The 17,806-nt window shown below is 52.3% G+C and overlaps 1 protein-coding gene across 6 annotated transcripts; it reads left to right on the forward strand.

The window, feature by feature from the left end:
* Window positions 1–391: 391 nt before the first annotated feature.
* On the forward strand, window positions 392–16,516 carry CCDC15 (coiled-coil domain containing 15). 6 transcript variants are annotated; one of them, XM_075521233.1, is made up of 12 exons: window positions 392–442; window positions 1,285–1,482; window positions 3,565–3,714; window positions 4,605–4,787; window positions 5,685–5,789; window positions 9,146–9,280; window positions 9,590–9,754; window positions 10,916–11,035; window positions 12,733–12,836; window positions 15,167–15,346; window positions 15,419–15,567; window positions 16,247–16,516. In XM_075521233.1, exons 2-12 carry the CDS (start codon window positions 1,309–1,311, stop codon window positions 16,366–16,368), a joined length of 1,587 nt encoding a protein of 528 aa, XP_075377348.1. In that variant the 5' UTR covers window positions 392–442; window positions 1,285–1,308; the 3' UTR covers window positions 16,369–16,516. The 6 variants fall into 6 exon arrangements, with proteins under 6 accessions (XP_075377348.1, XP_075377347.1, XP_075377349.1 ...); XM_075521232.1 differs by having other exon boundaries at window positions 399–438; XM_075521234.1 differs by having other exon boundaries at window positions 399–438; window positions 15,167–15,337.
* The last annotated feature ends 1,290 nt before the right edge of the window (window positions 16,517–17,806 follow it).

Below are 17,806 nucleotides of genomic sequence, written 5' to 3' on the forward strand. Positions count from 1 at the left end.
GGGCCGCTGTGGGGAGATAAGAAGATACTTTGGGGGGGTTCAGGGATGCTATGGGGGACACTATAGGGATATTGGGGGGGTTTCAGGGGGCTGCTGTGGGGGGGGTGTTTCAGGGATGCTCAGGGGGTTGTTTCGGGGATTTTCGGGGGGGACACAGAGCAGTTCCGCCCCCCCCCATCCCCCCCCGCCGCGGCGGGACGCGAACCGGGGTCTTCGGGACCACGTGTGGGCGGGCGGCTGGGCGGGGGCGGGGCAGGGAGGGGCTGGAGCGAGCCGGGGGCGGGGCTGGAGGCGGGGCCAGGGGGCCGGAGCGGGGCGGGGCCGGGGCGCGCCGGAGGGGCTGGGGCAATGGGCGGGACCGTGGGCGGGGCTGTGGGTGGGGCCGGGCGGGCGGAAGTGGCGCCGGGATTCAAAGCGTCGGTTGAGGCGGAAGTGGCGGTTGGTGAGGGCGGGGGGGGATGGCGGGGGTCAGGGGAGGGGGGGTGCAGGGGGTCGGGGGGTCCCAGAAGCTGAGGGGAGGGGGGTGCAGGGGTTGGGGGGACCCAGGGGGTGAGGGGAGGGGGGTGAAGGGATTGGGAGGGGCCCAGGAAGGGAGGGGGGACCCAGGGTGTGAGGGGAGGGGGGCGCAGGGGTTGGGGGGGCCCAGAAGCTGAGGGGAGCAGGGTGCAGGGGTGGGGGGCCCAGAAGCTGAGGGGAGGGGGGTGCAGGGGTTGGGGGGACCCAGGGGGTGAGGGGGGCCCAGGAAGGGAGGGGGAGTGCAGGGGTTGGGGGGGGGGCCCAGAAGCTGAAGGGAGGGGGGATGCAGGGGTCGGGGTGCCCAGGGGGTGAGGGGGGGGTTATGGGGAGATGAAGGTGCAGGGGGATGCCCAAGGGGTGAGGAGATTGGGGGGGGGGTGCCCGGGGGCATTGGGGTATCTAGAGGGTGAGGGGAGTGTAAGGGGTGCCCGGGGGCACAGTGGGCTGTCCGGGGTGTGGGGGGGGCTGATAGAGATGGGGGTGCGTTATGGTGGGGGGGTGCACAGGGGGTATAGGGGGTGCTCAGCTGCGAGGGTTTGGGGGTCCCCAGTCAGTATGGGGAGGTGGGGGGGCTGCAGGGCTACCGTGGGGTGCCTTGGGGTTGGATAACGGGGGGGCACAGTCGTGTGGGGGGAGCAGTGGGGTGCACCATGGCTGGGGGGAGGTGGGCCCGGGGGGCAGGAGATGGGGCCCGGGTCGGGGGGGGGGGCTGGGGGTGCAGGTGGGGGTGCCTGGGGGGCACGCTCAGCCCCTCTGCTCCTTCCCCAGGGCCGAACCCCCCGCGGTGCCGGGATGCTGCCGCCCTCCAAGGAGCGGCCCCGGGGGGCCGGGGAGCACCCGGGGGGGCATCAGGCGAGACCCCCGCGGCAGAGCTGGCGGGTGCTGGCCGAGAGGAACCAGAGCGTGGCCCCCGTGGGTGTCTGGGTGGAGAGCGCTCCGGGGGAGCCGGAGGAGAGCCTGGCCTTCGTGAGTGCTGCCGCGGGGGTCCTGGGCACCGCCCGGGCTTTCGGGTCTTGCCAGGGACGTCTCCAGCCCCCCCAGTTGTGCCAGTGAACCCCGTGGGGGCAATCGGAGGCGAAAACGAGCTTTATCTCCCTTTGAAGGCAGCCAGGAACACTGCTCCTAAAAAGAATCATTTCTTTTAATGATTTTTGGTAGGGGCAAAAGCCACCGAGGCGTCCACGTAACCTGGCGTCCCGTTTGCACAAGCCCTGAGTTGATTCCCCTCAAATAAACTGTGTTTTCTAGGAGAAACGCATCGGTTTTAAAAATCAGTCAGGTGGGGAATCCAGTCAATGCTCTAATCAGCCGCCGTTTATTACGTAATTATTCGTACTGTGCGCTCTGCACTTTTAATTTTAGCTGGACCTACAGATTTTCAACGTGTTACTAGAAGCTGCCTTCCAGCATAGGTAGCGCAGCTAAAACTTAGCAGGTTTGTGCCCCCACTTTGAGTTTTTTCTCACTATTCCCGGATGCTCCTTGGTTTATGAGCACCGGGTTTTGAACTCCTCGCCATCGCTTCGCATTTGAGGTACCCGTGCCGTACCCAGCTGACCGGTCCCCCCCATATCGATGCTGCTCTTTGCCTTCCCGTTCATCCGTGAAGGATGTCGGTAAGCCGAGGATTTATTCCATGTTGCTGATTTAAAAAAAAAAAAAAAAAAAGTTGAATGCTTCAGGGTCTGGAGCCAATCTCTGCTGTACCCCGTTAAAAAAACTGAAGAAATCTTTATCGATGCTTATCTTGGAGATTTCTGCTTTGAGGCTTATTCTAAGAGGACTAAAAGTGCGTTAAATATAGGATGATGAGTTCAGTCCCCTGTAATTAATGTCTAAATGTTACAGAAGCTCCTGCCCTTCTGAGATGATTTATTTCCATATTGTAATTTAAATCCTGAAAGGTTGAGATAATATATGGAAATGAATCATCTCCGTATTCCACATAACTTCCACCTCGGCACCGTGAAACTTCTGGGGGAGCCGAACTCTTCGTGACTGCTTCGGGGGGCCTGGGTGCTCCTGGTCCTCCCCCCCCAGCACAGGAGCTTTGGGGTGCCTTCAGGTGTGGATGAAAGTGCGCAGGCTTATCGGAGCTTATTTAATACGCTTTTATACGCCAGTGGATCGTATTAAAAAAATATATATTAATGCCTTCTGCATCAGAATTGCTAATGAGGTTGCCAAGGGGGAATGGAGCAAGCTGTCGATGGCGCCGTTTCGCGTAGCTCTGGCTTGCTTTCATCGTTAACAGTGCAGATTTCTCCCCGCCTTTGTGCTTTGTTTGGTTGTGCTGACCTTGCTTTGCTGCTGGTAATGTTCCTGGCAGGCACCGGGATGTTGGGAGCATCCGACCCAGCGTTTACTAAGTTGATTTTTAGACTCGCCCCTTTCTGTGCCTTCGCTGATTTTTCTTGCTTTAGGCCGTGCTGCGGTGACAGCCAGGAGAGCGATACCGGTCGTCTTTAAACTGTGGTAGCATAAGCAGAATTGCTTGGCGTGACTTCAAGCGAGACCCTTAAAAAAACCTGATTTTTTTTTTTTTTTTTTTTTTTTTTGAGGTCATTGCTTTTACTCTTTTACTTCAGATGGTAAAAACATTCTGGGAGCGGTAGCCCTGCCTGTGTTGTGCTCTGTAAACTGCTTCCCTGCTACGCTTCCAGCCTTGCAGAGCGTTAATGGGATCAGAGGTCTGTTCCTTTTGGATCTGGGCTTTGAATATTTGAGCGTCCTTTTGTGGCAGCAGGGGCTGGGAGTTGCTGTATGAGGCTACCTTCTTTTTTCTTTCTGTGTGCATTGCAGAGTTAAAGGAGGAGGAGTGCACGCTCTGTATCTGGCTAGGTAGATTCAATCCAAGCTCAAAAGAATTCCGTAGACGTTGTCCAAGCTGTTACTGTACAGATTTTGAAACAAAACGTCGTTAAGTTTGCTCTGGGTGCTGCTTGCCTGGCTCGTAGATGCAGGTGTGGGAAGGGAAGATGGAATACAAATCGCTGTAATGCTGCGAGGTAGCAAAACTCACGTAAAATCCGCTGTCACCTCTTGCAGGCTTCAGCATTTCAGGTGGAGGAGGAGCTGAAGGAGCAGCAACGGGAGAAGGCAGCCAGCCTGAGACGTTTCCAGGGAGCCGTGAAGCAGCGGGTGAACCAGCAGGTCAGGATGCGAAGAAAGCAGCAGCTGCAGAAGTCCTACGAAGCGGTAAGCAGATCTCTGTCCCCGCCTTACAGGAGAAACTCCTCTGAAACCAGCGTAAAACAGAAAAAAAAAACCCCACAATAAACAAACCTGCTAGACCTCAAGTCAAGGTGTTAATAAGAAAAAAATGAGGAATCTCGTGGTCACGGCAGGCCCCGTGGCCGCAAACGGTGTCCCCTCAAGCGAGGTCAGCGTGACACCTTGGCTCGCTCTGGCGCTGAAGGTGCTTTAAGCCCTTTGCCTCCCCGCGGAAAGGTCACTGGCTCTCTCGGGCGGCTGAAGAACAGCATCCCGGTGCCCTGTGCAGAATTGCGGGGAGTTAAAAAATAGCCAGGCCGGCGCTGTGAATGGTGTGGATGTCTCCTGGGCGAGTTTTAAACAAAGCAGCTCATTTCTGCCATCCCTTTTCCAGGGCAGTCTAATAGTTTGCAAGGAACACTTTCACGCTGTCTTCGCATTCCCATTTCCCCCCGCTGGCTTGTTTCAGATTATCCTGTGAATATATTTAATCCTTTCTACTTTTAAACAAACTGCCAGGAAGACTTGCCAGAAACTGACTGTGGAGCAAGAAGGGAAGGCACTGAAATGTCAACGGTTTTGGCCACCCCTGGGGTGTTTGGGCTGTTTCCAGGGCTCGGGAGGCACGGTTGAGTGGGGATGTCCTCATGTAACTCTGCTAGCACCGCTCCAAACTGAAAGCCTGCGGATGCCTTCAGCCCCTGAGAGCCTGATGGCTCTTTGTGCCCCTCTCAGCATGGAGAGCAAAAACGCCCATCCCAAGAAATGCCGCCAAATGGAGCCAGCGACTCCCACGCAGCACGGGCGGTGTCCTGCTAGGCCACGCTTAGAGATTTGCACGCGGCTTTTTAACTCTGGGGTCTGTGTCCCGGCAGGCGGAGAGGGAGAGCTGCGTCGCCATGCAGTACTCGGACTCGGCGCTGCGCTTGACCCCTCGGAAGAACACGTGCCTGTTTCGGAGTCACCCCGTGCCCGCTATCTGCGGTCCCGGCGCTTGCGCCGTCCCGGCACAGCGGCAAGGGATGCAAAGCGAGCCGTTCCAGCAGCAAGCCGCCAAGGTGAGCGCTTCCCCTCCTGCGTTTTTCATCCCTGCTTCATCACGCCGGTTGCTCATGGTTTGAAATGGAGAACAAGCAATATTTCTTTTTCTTTTACAACGCATCCTAATATATATATTTTTTTTAATACTGAATGAAACACCGCCTTACGTTTTCACTCTGGTTTACTGCCTATCGTTGAACTCCTCCATAGCACTCATCAGAGCATCAAAACGGATAGTAGATGTCTTCTTGGAGGATGCTGTGGTTGTACTTGCCCTGCTGCTTGTAGATACAGTGAATTTTCCCTCCGCACGCAGGGGCTTGTTGCTGTGCAGGCGTGTCGTGGCGGAGAGGTGACACTAGGTGGTGCCACCTCATTGCAGCTCGTCTGCTGCAGACCAGGCGTATGGGATCGCAAAATCTTGGAAAACCTGCCTTAGGGATTGTTTTAAGCTTTTTTTTTTTAATAGTGGTGCTTATGCTGCGTTTGGCATTTTAGAAAGCGCGTGTGTTCGCCTAGGAGCTGGAGTTATTCTGGTTGAAGTAGCGCTTTCCCTGGTGCGGAGAATCCCCTTCTGGCTGGATACCGGGCCAGACAACTGGGGATCTGGGACTTCTGGCATCTCAGCAAAGTGATTTGGGAGCGGATGAGCTATAACCAAATCCTTTACCTTGCCTGGATCAGGATTTCAATGCGTTGGGGCGTCTCTGAAAGACACCTTGGGTTGCAGGTTACCTTATACCTATTTGTGAAGCTAATTGTGCGTTTTGTTGCGCTCCCTTGATAAAGCACCTTGGTTGGAGCAGGGTACGTGAGGAGATCTCTTCCGTGCAGCTGAACTTCTTGGCGTAGCCCTCGCGGAAAGCAGCTAGTGACCTCTTGTTTTGTCTTGTCTGTACCTTCCCTCTTAACAGCTTAGCAAAACCGTGAAGCAAGTTCGGCGCAGGCTGGCGTCCTGCAAAACCGTGCCCCAAGGAGCGGGTCCCCCCGAACTCCCCGGCGGCGTCTGGAGGCGAGAGGTGAGCCAGGGGTGCCTGGGGTAGGGTAAGAGGAATCACCTTGCAAACCGTTGAAGGTCTGGCTCTAATTAGCAAATCCAAAGCGTAGTTCAGTGAGTTTCTCCAGCAGAAGTGAAACGAACTGGGCTTTCGTGACCCACCTGATGGTTAGCCCATGGATTTTGGTGGCCCAAGGGCTCTGACCCTCTGTTCTTGCTGCCTTTCAGAGAAGGCAGCAGGATAAAGTGGGTTAAAACATCTCTGTTTGCAGAGACTAACTCTGAGAGAAACTAGGAAACAAGAATTCAAAACAGATCTTTTTTTTTTTTTTTTTAAAGGCTGAGATTGTGATCTGGGAGGAATGTGATGATCAGCCTTCCCCTTAGGTGCCTTTATTTCTTCAACAAACCTCAACAGCTCTTTCCCTTGCATCAAACCCTTGTTTCGTGTGGGTGCCAAAGATCTGGAGGGTTTTCCTCACCCAGGGCTGGCTTCTGGTAGAGAATTGTTGGCATGCGTCTGCTTTCCTCGAAGCAGGGCATAGGAGCCACGTAAGGAGGTCAGTCCCGAGTGCCTCACCTTTTGTTCTGTTGCGTTTCGTCCTGCTTTTGTCACTCCAGTTCTCAAGAGCAGCTTTGTGTCACAGCTATTATCCCGCTTTCTGTGTGAAGACCTTTCTTAAACTGACTTACTTGGTCCATCCTGGAGAGCACCAGCAGCAACCCAACCTGGTATTTTGTCTTATTGCCTCCTCCGGAGCCAGTTTCCTGCCAGTCTTGCAATTCTTCATTCTTGGCTGGCTGTTATCTAGAAAATACCTTTCATATAAGGGCTGGTCCGGCTCTTCCTCCTCTGTATACTGTTGGATTTCTGTTCGAGGAAGTCAGCTTTGTGAACAAGAGTTACAGAAACAGTATAATTATGGGCTCGAAAACCTCTTATCTGTTTTGGACACTAAACATACCTTCTGTTTAAGTCCTCAGTGCATTCGTCCTGCTCAGCAAGATGGAGTGATTCATTACTTGGCTATTAGCAGCACTAAAACCTCGCATGAATAATACAGTCGCTGCCCATGCAAGCCAGAGGGTTACAGAAGATAGCGAGCGGGATGTGTGGGAGTCCCGTGGCGAGTCATCCACGGCAGTGAGAAACAAGGCTGGGAGGGATCCGGGGCCACCTGAACCTTACTGCAGCTACAGTTAATCTATGCTCTCTTCAAACCGCTGGCAAGGAGGATTTAACAGCTTCCCTAGGCAATTTATTCCGGGAGGAATTTATTGATTTATTGCATAACGCTGTTTTATTACTCCAAGATAGTGAAAAAAACCACTCTAATATTAATCTGACTCTTTGTCTGTGTATAAAGGTTTGCTGTGTTCACAGCTAGGCAGAACAGCAGCTTATTCCCTTCTCTTCAGATGCAAAAGGCTGCCGTGAACTCAGCCACCCTGGTAATTGCTGCCATAGCACGCTGCTTTGCCCTTTGCTTTTGTCCTCGTTGAATTTCCTTGTGCTGCCTATTCCAGCTGACATCTTTGGTTTGAACCCAAGCGTTTTTAGCCTGTCCTCAAATACTTCTGCAACTTCAAGTGGCTTGGTGGGGTCGGTAAATGTAATCAAGATGCTTCTGTCTTCCATCATCCAGGCCGATAATGACATTATCAAGGAGAGCCCACCTAGTTCTTACTCTGTTTTTGTGCAGTGAACTCCTGAGAGGGAATCTGGGTAGTGATTTTAATCAGTATTGCACCTCCCATAGAATAGTTTCATCTAACAGATATTTCTTTACATAAGTGTTGAATTAGGCCATGTCAAAAGCTAAGCTAAAATCGAGACGTCTTCTGCTGCGCCTTGCCTCGGGCCTCTTTCTTCTATTGTAGGAGAAATTCAAACCAGCTAGACGGGACTTGCTCCTGACAAATTTATGCTGGTTGCTGCTTATCTTGTTTTCTAGCAGCTTACAGGCAGTTTGCAAGGTGATTTCCTCTTGTTTTTCCCAAAAGTCAGGCAGTTAAACTCTTGAGGCGAACTTCATCTCTTTAGTATTTCCTTTTCCCCTCCTTTATTTAAACTAGACGCTCGCTGTGCCCTTTTCTGATAACCTGGACCTCCACAGGTTTCGGGGCGGGGGGGCGTCAGCAGCTTGTCTGCCACTCCTGGCAGTAACCCAGGGCAGACCCTGCCTGCTTAAAAACTTCAGCTTCTGGGAATAATCTGTCTTTCTCTTCCCAATCATAATCCAAGATTTTTCTCGCTGCTGCTGTTAGCTCAGAGCAAACCTTTGGCTGAACGCCGATGCCCAGAAGCACAAAACACCGTTGTACTTGGTGTCCTCTGATAGCTGTCCTTCTTGAGTAGCGAGTCCTTTAGTCTCTCTTACTAAAGCCTGACTTGTTACCTTGATCTGTCTTTTTTTCACTTAGAGCTTTGGCCTTTCTGGCACGTGTTTTGGTTTTTTTGTCCCCGTGTGCTTGTGTTGTCTCCTGTGTGATTCCTTCAGTAATCTGACCCGTGCTCCGCTTCCTCCGTGCTCGCGTGGATCGCGGGTGCAAGAAGAGCTTGGGGCTTAGCCAGGGTTGTCTCACGTTGCGCTGCTTGCCTTTCCACTCTAGCCGGGGAGTTTGCATTTGCTCAGTTTAAAGGAACTGTGCTTCTCCTTCAGTCCTGTTTTCTGCTTTTTTTCTTCTTTTTTTCTTTTCCTTCTTCCCTCTGAAGAGTTGCATTCCCTGCGATCAATAATCCATGTTCCCAAAATCGTTGCTCTTCCTCTCTCCCAGAGGTTTCTTTTCAGGTCAAAAGCATTCAAAGAGCTTCTTCCCTGCTTTCCCAAGCAGATACCTAGATGGTAATTGCGTGGAAATGACCTGTCCTGTGTTTCAGATGATCCTGTTCACCAAGTCTTCATCCACTTTGCCTTTAGGGTTTGGTAGGCTGCTGTAGGTCCCCAGCATGACAGCACCCAAATTCTTTTCCCCAACTGCTCATTCCCCAAAGTTGGGGGTTTTCTTTCCAGAGTTTCATTTCCTTCTACCTTCAGGGCTTCAGAGCATCCTTACAAAGCAATAACCGTTCCTCTCTATTCCCTTGTCCTCACTGAAGCAGCTCTTCTGTGTTGTGTTTCTGTCGTAACAGGGTTGATAGCGTAATTCCTATGCCTATTCAATAATTTCACGTTCAGACTATCCTCCGTCCTTCCTGTATTGCAGCAGAGCCATCTCAAGGGATCCCTGGTGTTACCTGCTCTCCTCCTGTTGATCCATCCTCCCTCTGTCAGTCCTGCTCTTCCCTTCCTAGCATGCTGAAGGGACAGCAAGGCAGGGGGGAAAAAAAAAAAAAATCCTGGCTCTGAGCTTGCTTCTGGCATTTTGATTTTTTAGTTTGTAGGAAACAATCTGCTGCCTCTCAAAATATTGTTAATTGCCACCGGGGAGCCTGCCCACTTACCATCTGAAGGAGTATGCCACATACTCAAGTGTCGCTCCGGAGATGCCACCACCCCCCAACTCCTTGCAGTTGCGTAACGGCGCTTGGAGAGGTCTTCTCCTTGCCGTTCCTTCGCCCCGCACGCGTCTGTCCCTCTGTTTTTGCAGTTGGTGAGAACGGAGTCACGAGTTACCCTGCTAACTTCAGATTTTCTGGCTCTCGTGCCCTGCGGTGATGCTTGAACTCATTGTGTTGCTGCTCGCCAGCTCTCAACTGACTCCACAGAACAAGCACCCTCGGGTTAAAGCTACTTCGAACCCGTGCACGAGGATGTTGAATTTGCTCTCGGCACCAAAGCAGACGCATTTGAATTTCATATTTACACCCGTCTCCTCCAGAAACCTGAGTCTTGCAAGATGGCCACGCTGCCCGCAGCAGATGAGAGCGAGGAACTGCTTCTAGCAGGACACCATGATCTTCCAGCTGAACTGCAAGACCGGGGGACAGCCCCGCATCAAGCTGAGCGAGACGATGACTTCTACATCAAAATCCAATTTGAAAAAGTAAGACTCGTACAGGGCTGGGCCAGTTGGTCTTAAGAGGTTTGAATCGTTGGGATTTGGGTTTGTTTTGGCGGAGACGGTGAGGCTGCTGTTGTAGTAGAGCAGTTGCTCCCTCGGGCCTGGTTAACTCTTAAGCCTACTGTCGTCAAAACAGGCTCGGGAGCAGTGTCAACACTAAGTGAGATTGGCGGCTTCTGTTTCACTGCTTTCATCTTACAGCTGTGGCTTCAAAAGGGGTTTTATTTGTGCCTGCCTCGTGATGCCAGTTGGCTGGCGCTCAGCGGAAATCTGAAACTGAGTGTGCAATTGCATCGTACGCTTAACCGAACTCCACGCTGCGGCCAGCAGGACCTGCAGCTGCCTCTGGTCTGGCTGCCCTGCTTGGAGGCAGCAGCGGGGTGGGAGAGCTGCGGGTGGTGCATCAAATCAGCCAGAAACCTCCTAGAAATGAAAAAAACCCCCAGCTTTGCATGGGAGGAACGAGCTGGCTGTGAGGATTCCCGTGCCTCGGGGCTGGGGAAACACCTCCCTTAGAGGCATCGGGACTCTGTCTGCTTGTGAGGACTGAGCTAATGTATTTATCGATTCCTCTTTTGTCTTCAGGCAGACTTTCATTAAGCATCTGAGATGTGGAAATGTTTTGCCCTGATTACCTGGAAGTAGTTAGCAAATACTTTATGGCTCTAGCAGCGTGTGCCCAGCCTTAGCCGGTGATTAGTCCAGCTAGGAGCAGAAATACTGGCTTGACAAATCTTGAGCGGAGGGAAGAAGGCGGAGGTTTACGCTGAGGTTTTGGGAGACTAGGCTGTTGAATTCCCCTGATGCTTCTGTTGTTGTTGTTGTTGTTTTTCCTGTGCTTCACAAAGGTCAGAATGAAAATGTGGGGAGGCGAAGTGTGAATCCGTATTTAAACTAAACCAGAAACCTCCTCCAAGGCTATTTTTAGGAGTGTTTTGACAAAGCTTTTGGTGCTCAGGCTCCTGCACGGGGATGTCGCAGGTGCCTCTGGCCGATCTATACCCCGACAAAAAGCGCCAGCTCATAGGTGGGTTACCCCGTCGAGGGCTGTAGGGATCACCCAGAGAGGAGTGTTTTTTTTGAGGGAAGATGAGAAACGTGACCCTGAAGGTGCTGATGCCGCTCTCTTACGTTATCTTTCAGTTCTGTGACGGATCAGTGACGGACTCGAGCTTGCCCGAGCCTCCCCAGAGGCCGCACACCGATTACCAAGCTCCCCTTGTACTCTGGGCTGGCGTAGACCAAGAGGAAACCAAGAAGCAGGTTTGTCCGCTGGAGCCAACTCCTCATTGTTTCATCTCTGTTTCAGGACTGAAAGGTATTGAGTGTAGGGGATGCTGCTGGCTCAGATAAGAAGCCTCAAGAGCAGCCTTAATGTATGAAGCACCTGCTAGGTTTATAAGTTTCTCAGCGTCCATGGTGACTCAGGCCTTGGGCAAACTTACTGGGTTCTTTTTTTTTTTTTTAAGGTCCGTTGTGACCATAAGTGCAACCGTTACGTGCTCCTCCTGCAAAATCTGGGATCTGAATAATGCTCAAGGGTTGGAGGAGAAACGGGCTTCCTTCGATTTGCCTGGCAAAACAAAGGTGTAGCTTTCTGTAGTTGCACGGAGAGAGAGAGAAGCTGCCAAAAATGCTTATTTAAAAAAAAAAAAAAAAAACAAGGAACAAAACCTACTTTATCTTGTTTGGGTCTAAGGCTGGGAATATAAAGGTTCCTACCATATCAGCGCCTAACAGGCATCGGGATGGTAGCTTTCAAGCGCAGACTGCAGGCCTGATGCTGAGTGTCTGATTTAATGACGAGGGCTTACCAGCCTGCGGCCAGGACAGTTTGGCTCACGCTAATCTAGGCGATGCAAAGAGATGATGTTTCTCTTGGATGCCTAAAGGAAGTGACTTTTTTTTTCCTGCTGCCTTCTGACGTCAAGAGGAACACTTCCCTCTTCTTTTGTCGGCTTTCTTGCAGCTTACAGCGTAAAACTCAAAAGGACTTTGAAGGAATTGCGCTTTTTTTTTTGTTCCCTATGTGCATTTTTCCGACGAGCTCATTTGAAATCCAGTTGTGGTTTCTAGACGGCGTGACAGCAGCTGGGGCCCGTCAGGCTCTTCCTTCCCCCAGCAGTTCCCTCTGCCCCTTGCTTTTTATCTCCTTGGCTCTGATCCACCCCGAGATAACTGGTTTTGCAGCACTCTCTTCCACGTGGGTTTTTTCCATCCAGCTTTCTCCCCTTTCAGCCTGGTGATCTCTCCTGCTCCTTTATCTCCGGCTGTGGGGGGGCTCTCTCCGCTGGGCAAGATGGACAAACTCGGCCCAAAACTCTTGGCGTTGATGAGGAAAAATCCGCGCCTTAAACTTTCTGGCATCGTGGAGCTCCAAATAGCTGTGTATCGAGTGATTCCCATGCGGGGTGGGAGGGCTTTTGGTGTGAGCTTTAGCCAGGATGTTTCCCTACCCTTGCTGCATCTGTGGGGTTAAGCTGAACCCCTTTTTTTTTTTTTTTTTTTTTTTTTTTTGGAGATACAGGCTTCCAGTGAACCGCAGAGGACCACCGGTCCCCAGGGGGCTCGAAATCCTCGGGCTGTAGCTTGTAGCGCTCTGGTGAGGTGGGTTGAAGTGGGAACCAGCTCTTTTACCCCCAGGAAAGTGAGAGTTTAGGAATTAGTCGGGTGGCAGAACATCCATCCATAGGAAGGTTCAGTCGAGGGATGCTGATACGAAGCTCTCTGATGCTCCGAGATGTCTTGGTCCTCCTCTCCTAGCTGAGCACCGTCTCTGCAGCTTCTCGGTCCTGGGGTGTGTGCCCTAGGAGACCTTTGAGGATCTCCTGGGGAAGGAGCGAGGTTTCTATCCTGATACACGTGCGCTCCAGCAATCAAGCTGAGTGCTGATATTGCTCGATATCGATCCCAGCCTGCCCCCAGACGTCCTTCTCAAAGGTGCCTCTTCTTTCCTGCAGCGCCAGAACGAGTACCTGAGATACAGGCGCCTCTTCATGAACATCGAACGAGAGCAAGTGAAGGAACAGCAGAGGCAGAAAGAGAGGCAGAAGAGAATCGCCGAGTGAGTACATGCGGGTGAGCGCCAGCCTCTCGGTGTCACCTCCTTCATCGCAGGGAGGGCCCTTCTTAGGGCTGGAAAGCTCTTGCGTGCTTCTCTGGTGTGAACCAGGCAATGGTATTTTGGAAAGCACTTCTGCAGCCCAAATGCAGAGGCTTTGAGAAGACTGTCCAGCTTGATATGGAAAAAAACCCCAAACACATGATGGGTAGCGTTCTGCCTCCTTGGCTGCAAGCTGATGGATTAAAAAGGCCACTTCATCAACTTTTTAAAACCCGGGGAGTATGTTGAAAGAAGCTCCACAATATGAATGCCAGTTGTAAAGCCTGACTTATCTCCTGGGTTTATTTTAGTGCCCAGTCTGTTAACCCTGGGGTGGGATTCATTTGACCAAGCCCCTAAGAGAGACCCTTGGGCCACGTCGAGTCCTTCAGAGGTGCTCGGCGCTTCTTGATCTACTTTCCGAGTCCCCGTGCAGCTCGGATAGGAGTTGGGAGCTGAAACATCAGGCTGGGAGAGTTGCAGCTCACCAAACCGTGACTCTTGGGAACTGATCCCAAGTCCCTGTGCTACAGATCCGTGTTTAGAAACTTTGGGGTGAGGTCACGTCGCTGTTGTTAAACTGATCGTATCTCGGGGGGGGGGGGGGGGGGGGGGGGGGATTTAATGTCAGACCCTTCACCCTCACAGCTATAAATGTATATAGTGTAATAAAAAATTTCCCAGCGTTTGTTCCGGAGTTGAAGACTCGGTATCTGTGTAAAAGTGTCAGTATTTGTTTTGGCGCTTTAGTCATCTTCTCCCTTTTAAGAGGTTCGTTAAGGACGAGCTCTGCAAATTCACACCAAAATAGGAAAGCGAGGCTAGATGGTTTTTGTCTCTGCCTTGCTCTAAAATCAAACGACGTGGCTCTGACCATCTCGGTCCCTAACGCCGGCTCAGCAGTGGGCAGGCTTTGTGGGAGTGGCACAGGCACCAAGGGCAGGATTTTCATGGTGGCTTTTCAGAGAGACGTTGCCAGTCTAAAGACGTGCTCCTCCAGCCACGTTCCTGACTTAAATTGGCAGTCGGGAGCTTCACAGACCTTTTCTTGCCCTGCAAGTGCTGGTGAGACACCAGGGACTTCCTAGTTAGTGTGATAGCTTTTTTTTTTTTTTTTTTCCCCTGGTCGCAGGGGCACTGCTGGAGCTGCAAGCTGCTCAGAGCGTCTGCGGAAAAGAGCTGGTTTTGTAATTAGGTAGTGTAAAGCCTTAAGTTGGCCTTGGCCTTAGTTTCTGTAGCAGAAGATTTATGGTGGGCTAGTTAAGGCTCTATTACCACTTCATTTAAAAAACATTTTGGAGTTTATAACTTGACTAGAGGAGTTTGGCTTCAGCGCTTTCCTCTTTGATGTAAAGATTTGACCCCCCAAATGGAGTAACATCCGAAATGTCTCGTTCGATTACGCTTTCTCCCCCTGGCTTCTACCCAGCCTTAATATTTTTTTTTTTTAATGCCTTTTGGCAGTGATCAGCCTGTAACATGTTATTGCATTTGGTAGTCATCAGCGGGAATAAAATGGCAGATGCTTCAGTTTAAAGTCTTTGTGCTTCGTAATTGCCGCTTGTCAAGGGAACGTGCTTTGCGTTTGGTGTGACTTATACAACCCAGATTCCCCTGAAAGGGCTGGTTTGCCGTGTAGGTGCAAGGGAGATTGAAGAATTAGAGGAAGATTTGGTTAAAAACGCCTATTTTGGAGTAGGCGTGGGATCCTTGGAGCTTCTCTGCTGTACCCAGTACTCTTCTACAGCCCTGTTACGCTCCCTGTCCTGGATCCAAGGATCCAAGCTGCTCCATAATCGGAAGAAATCAGAAGTGGGGAAGCTTGAGCTTCCCTAGGTCCTTCCTGGAGGATCTAAAAGAGCCCAGGCCGCTCTTGGCTTCAGAAGGACAGAAGAGCAGCTCTTCTGGGGATCTGCAGGTGGCACTTCGTAACAGGAGGACGTGTGAATGTGATGCGGGAGGGAGCTGGAAGGAGAAGGCCACGATGGTGAGAAAACTCGCAGGCAGGAGGAGGTCGAGGGCAGGGGAGCATTCATAGGCTGGTATTTCCGTATGGGGGAAGAAAGGAAGCTCGCAAAGCATTTTTGACCATTTTATATGCAAAGCCGTTAGAAAGTCAATGCCGCAACGAGTGCAGGGTTACTTTCACCTGCCGTGGGTAGCTTGGGCGAAAGCAGCCGGCAGCAGCAGCGTCACCTAGATGCCCTTGCCCTGATCTTACAGCCAGGGGCTGGTGGGGAATGGAGGTCGAGATGGGGAAGCTCCTTCTCTGAACATGTGTGTGCCTGCAGGATTAAGAGCAAGAAGGAGAACCAGCGCCGGGCGGAAGAGCAGAGGATGCAGGAGACAGCTGACCAGCAAGAACCCTCCCCGGGAGAGGGAGCCTGTGAAACCCTGGCCCAGCTTAGACTGGAGGAGAGGAGAGTGAAGAAGATTAAGGAAAACCAGCAGCGAAATAAGGAGTACGTGAGGTACGGCCGGATCCCCTCTCCTCGCGCAGAGCTGGGTGTTGCTGGCGAAGGTGAATATTTTGTCCCTCGCAGGTACATCGAAGCTCTAAGAGCCCAGATGAGGGAGAAGATAAAACTATATAATATCGACTTGCCCCCGCTGTGCTCCTGCGGGTCCGATTTCTGGGACTCCCACCCGGATACTTGCGCCAACAACTGCGTCTTCTACAAAAACCACAAAGGTAGGAGCCTCCTGCTTCTGGAGAGGAGGTGGCCCCTGGACCTGGATCCCTCGTTCTACAGGGAGAAATCAAACCCGGCTAGATGTTTCTGTGGTTCTGGGCTGCTACGTAAAAATGCTCCTACAAATATATTCCAGAGAGGGCAAGGCAGGTGCTCTGCTGCTTGTTTCAAACCCAAGCAAAGCACCGGCCTCTATGTAATACATACGTGCGGTGGTAGGGGGGGAGCTGTAAGGAAAACACTGCGAAACAGGCTCGTTACGGGCACAGAAAACCTCTTTGCCTTAAAGGCTCAAATCTTCTGTTGGGAGGATGCAAGAAGGTGGTGAAAATGGTCTTTGTTAGGTGACGGAGAGCGCGCTGATCTTGAGTACAGCTTGGAAAAATACCTGGCTGAGCAACTGGGAGTCATCTTCTAGGGGGGGAAAAAAAAAAATAGAGAAATTGGGGCTTTATAAAAACTCTTTGGCTTTCCTGCTTTGCTCGCATACCGCTTCATACTCGGGAGCGTGCAGAGCGCACAAACAAGCACGTGGAAAACTACAGGCATGTCGATTTATCTTAAAAACCAGTTCTTCTCTCTCTGCTCTACAGTAAAAGGCAGAAGCTGAGCCCAGTTTTGGGCCGTAAGTGAAACTCTCGTCTCTTAACGCTGCTTCTGTGTCCCCTTCCTGCTCAGCCTACAGCCACGCTCTGCAGTCCGTCGTCTCGTCCTGCGACCCCGCGGACAGGAGTCCCTCGGCGAGGCTGCCGCTCCGAGACTTGGCCGCTCTCTGCGCTCGCTCGGGGAAGTGTCTGTGAGGAGGGCAGCCGCTGCCTCCCCTCTGTTTCGGTGACTGTTGTAAGTAGAGAGCAGGGCTGTGTCCTGTCCTGCCTGTCCCTCCGCTCCCTCCGGGACGGCACTTTTGCTCTCCTTGTGCTCAGGTTTAAGCTGCACCTCTCCCGTTTTGCTCCGTGCCTGCCGTTGGCCGGACCAGGAGCCCGGGGCGATGGAGGTGCGAAGGAGCCGATCGCTCGGCGGGGCTGGTTTATAGGCAGGCACTTGAATTTTGGTGTTTGGCTGCGGAATAAACTGTTTTCAAGGGTCGTTTGTCTCATTGGGAGTGTGAAATGAGGAGAAACAAGGTACGTGGGGTCAGTATCTCTTAGGGTTAGAAACCCTCCGCGTTTCTAACCTCTTCCTTTCTGCTCCCTTCTCTCCATTTCCCTGTGGCTCCCGCCAGCCCCTGCCTCTCAGTTCACGGTCCAGAGCCAAGTATTTATTGCTCCTTCGCTTTCTTCCGGGTGAGGACCTCTCCTCCAGTAACGTCCACCCCGCTCCATACCCAACCCATGCTCCCCCAGCCTCTCTTTTGCTCCGGAAAGGAGCTTTTTTCCTAGGGAAAAAAAGAAAAAAAAAATCTGTATTTAATCTCCACGTGAGTGTGACTCTGCTGAGCTGCTGCAGCTTGCCCGAGCCGGATTGTTTTTATCAAAAATGACACCGCTGGGGTAACGCGTTCCTGGACGGAGGTTGCACCATAACCAGTCATTAATATTTACTGCTTGCTACCTCCGTCACCTCTCCAATATTAACTGCGACAGGAAGGATGGGTGGCCGAGTGCACCGGGCCCTGCTTTCCCTCACTCCCCACCGGATAATTTCTTTTTCCCCTTCGCAGCACGCTCCGTTACCATCCCGCGGGGCACGAAGCAAACCTGTGACCCTGGTCCAGAGGTAGCACGGAGGTGCCGAGCCGTGGCCAGGGATGCTCCTCCGTTCCCCGCTCCCCCTGGAGAATCATTCACCGACTTATTTGTGGCGGCTGGTGCTATTTATTAACCGCCGTTTGCGTCAGGGGAAGATGCCGCAGACCTAATAAGGGGTGTTGAGGTGCATTTGTAAAGGGCAGGATCCGGCCCGGAAGGATTTTACATGTGCTGGGGGGGCCAGCGAAGCAAAGGGCTAAACCTGCAAATGTGTTTTTTTTAAACTGATTTCAGGGCAGGGCTTTGTGCCGGGGCAGCTGAGGCCAAGCGCTTCCTTGGCAGGTCCCCAAGCCCTTGCTCGTGCCCCGGGGACCCCCCTTTCCACCTCTCCAAAGGGGCCGGAGCAGCCTCCGAAAGGGCCGTGGGATGGTTCGGAGCTTGGTTCAAAGGAATGATGGTGAAATAAAGCCATGGTTGCTCCTCTGCCTCATGATCTGCCCTGTCCCGGCGGTGTAAATGGGATCCTTTGGTAGCGGGAGGGGGATTTCTC

Source organism: Mycteria americana, chromosome 19 (assembly GCF_035582795.1).
Source record: "Mycteria americana isolate JAX WOST 10 ecotype Jacksonville Zoo and Gardens chromosome 19, USCA_MyAme_1.0, whole genome shotgun sequence".
NCBI lineage: Eukaryota > Metazoa > Chordata > Aves > Ciconiiformes > Ciconiidae > Mycteria > Mycteria americana.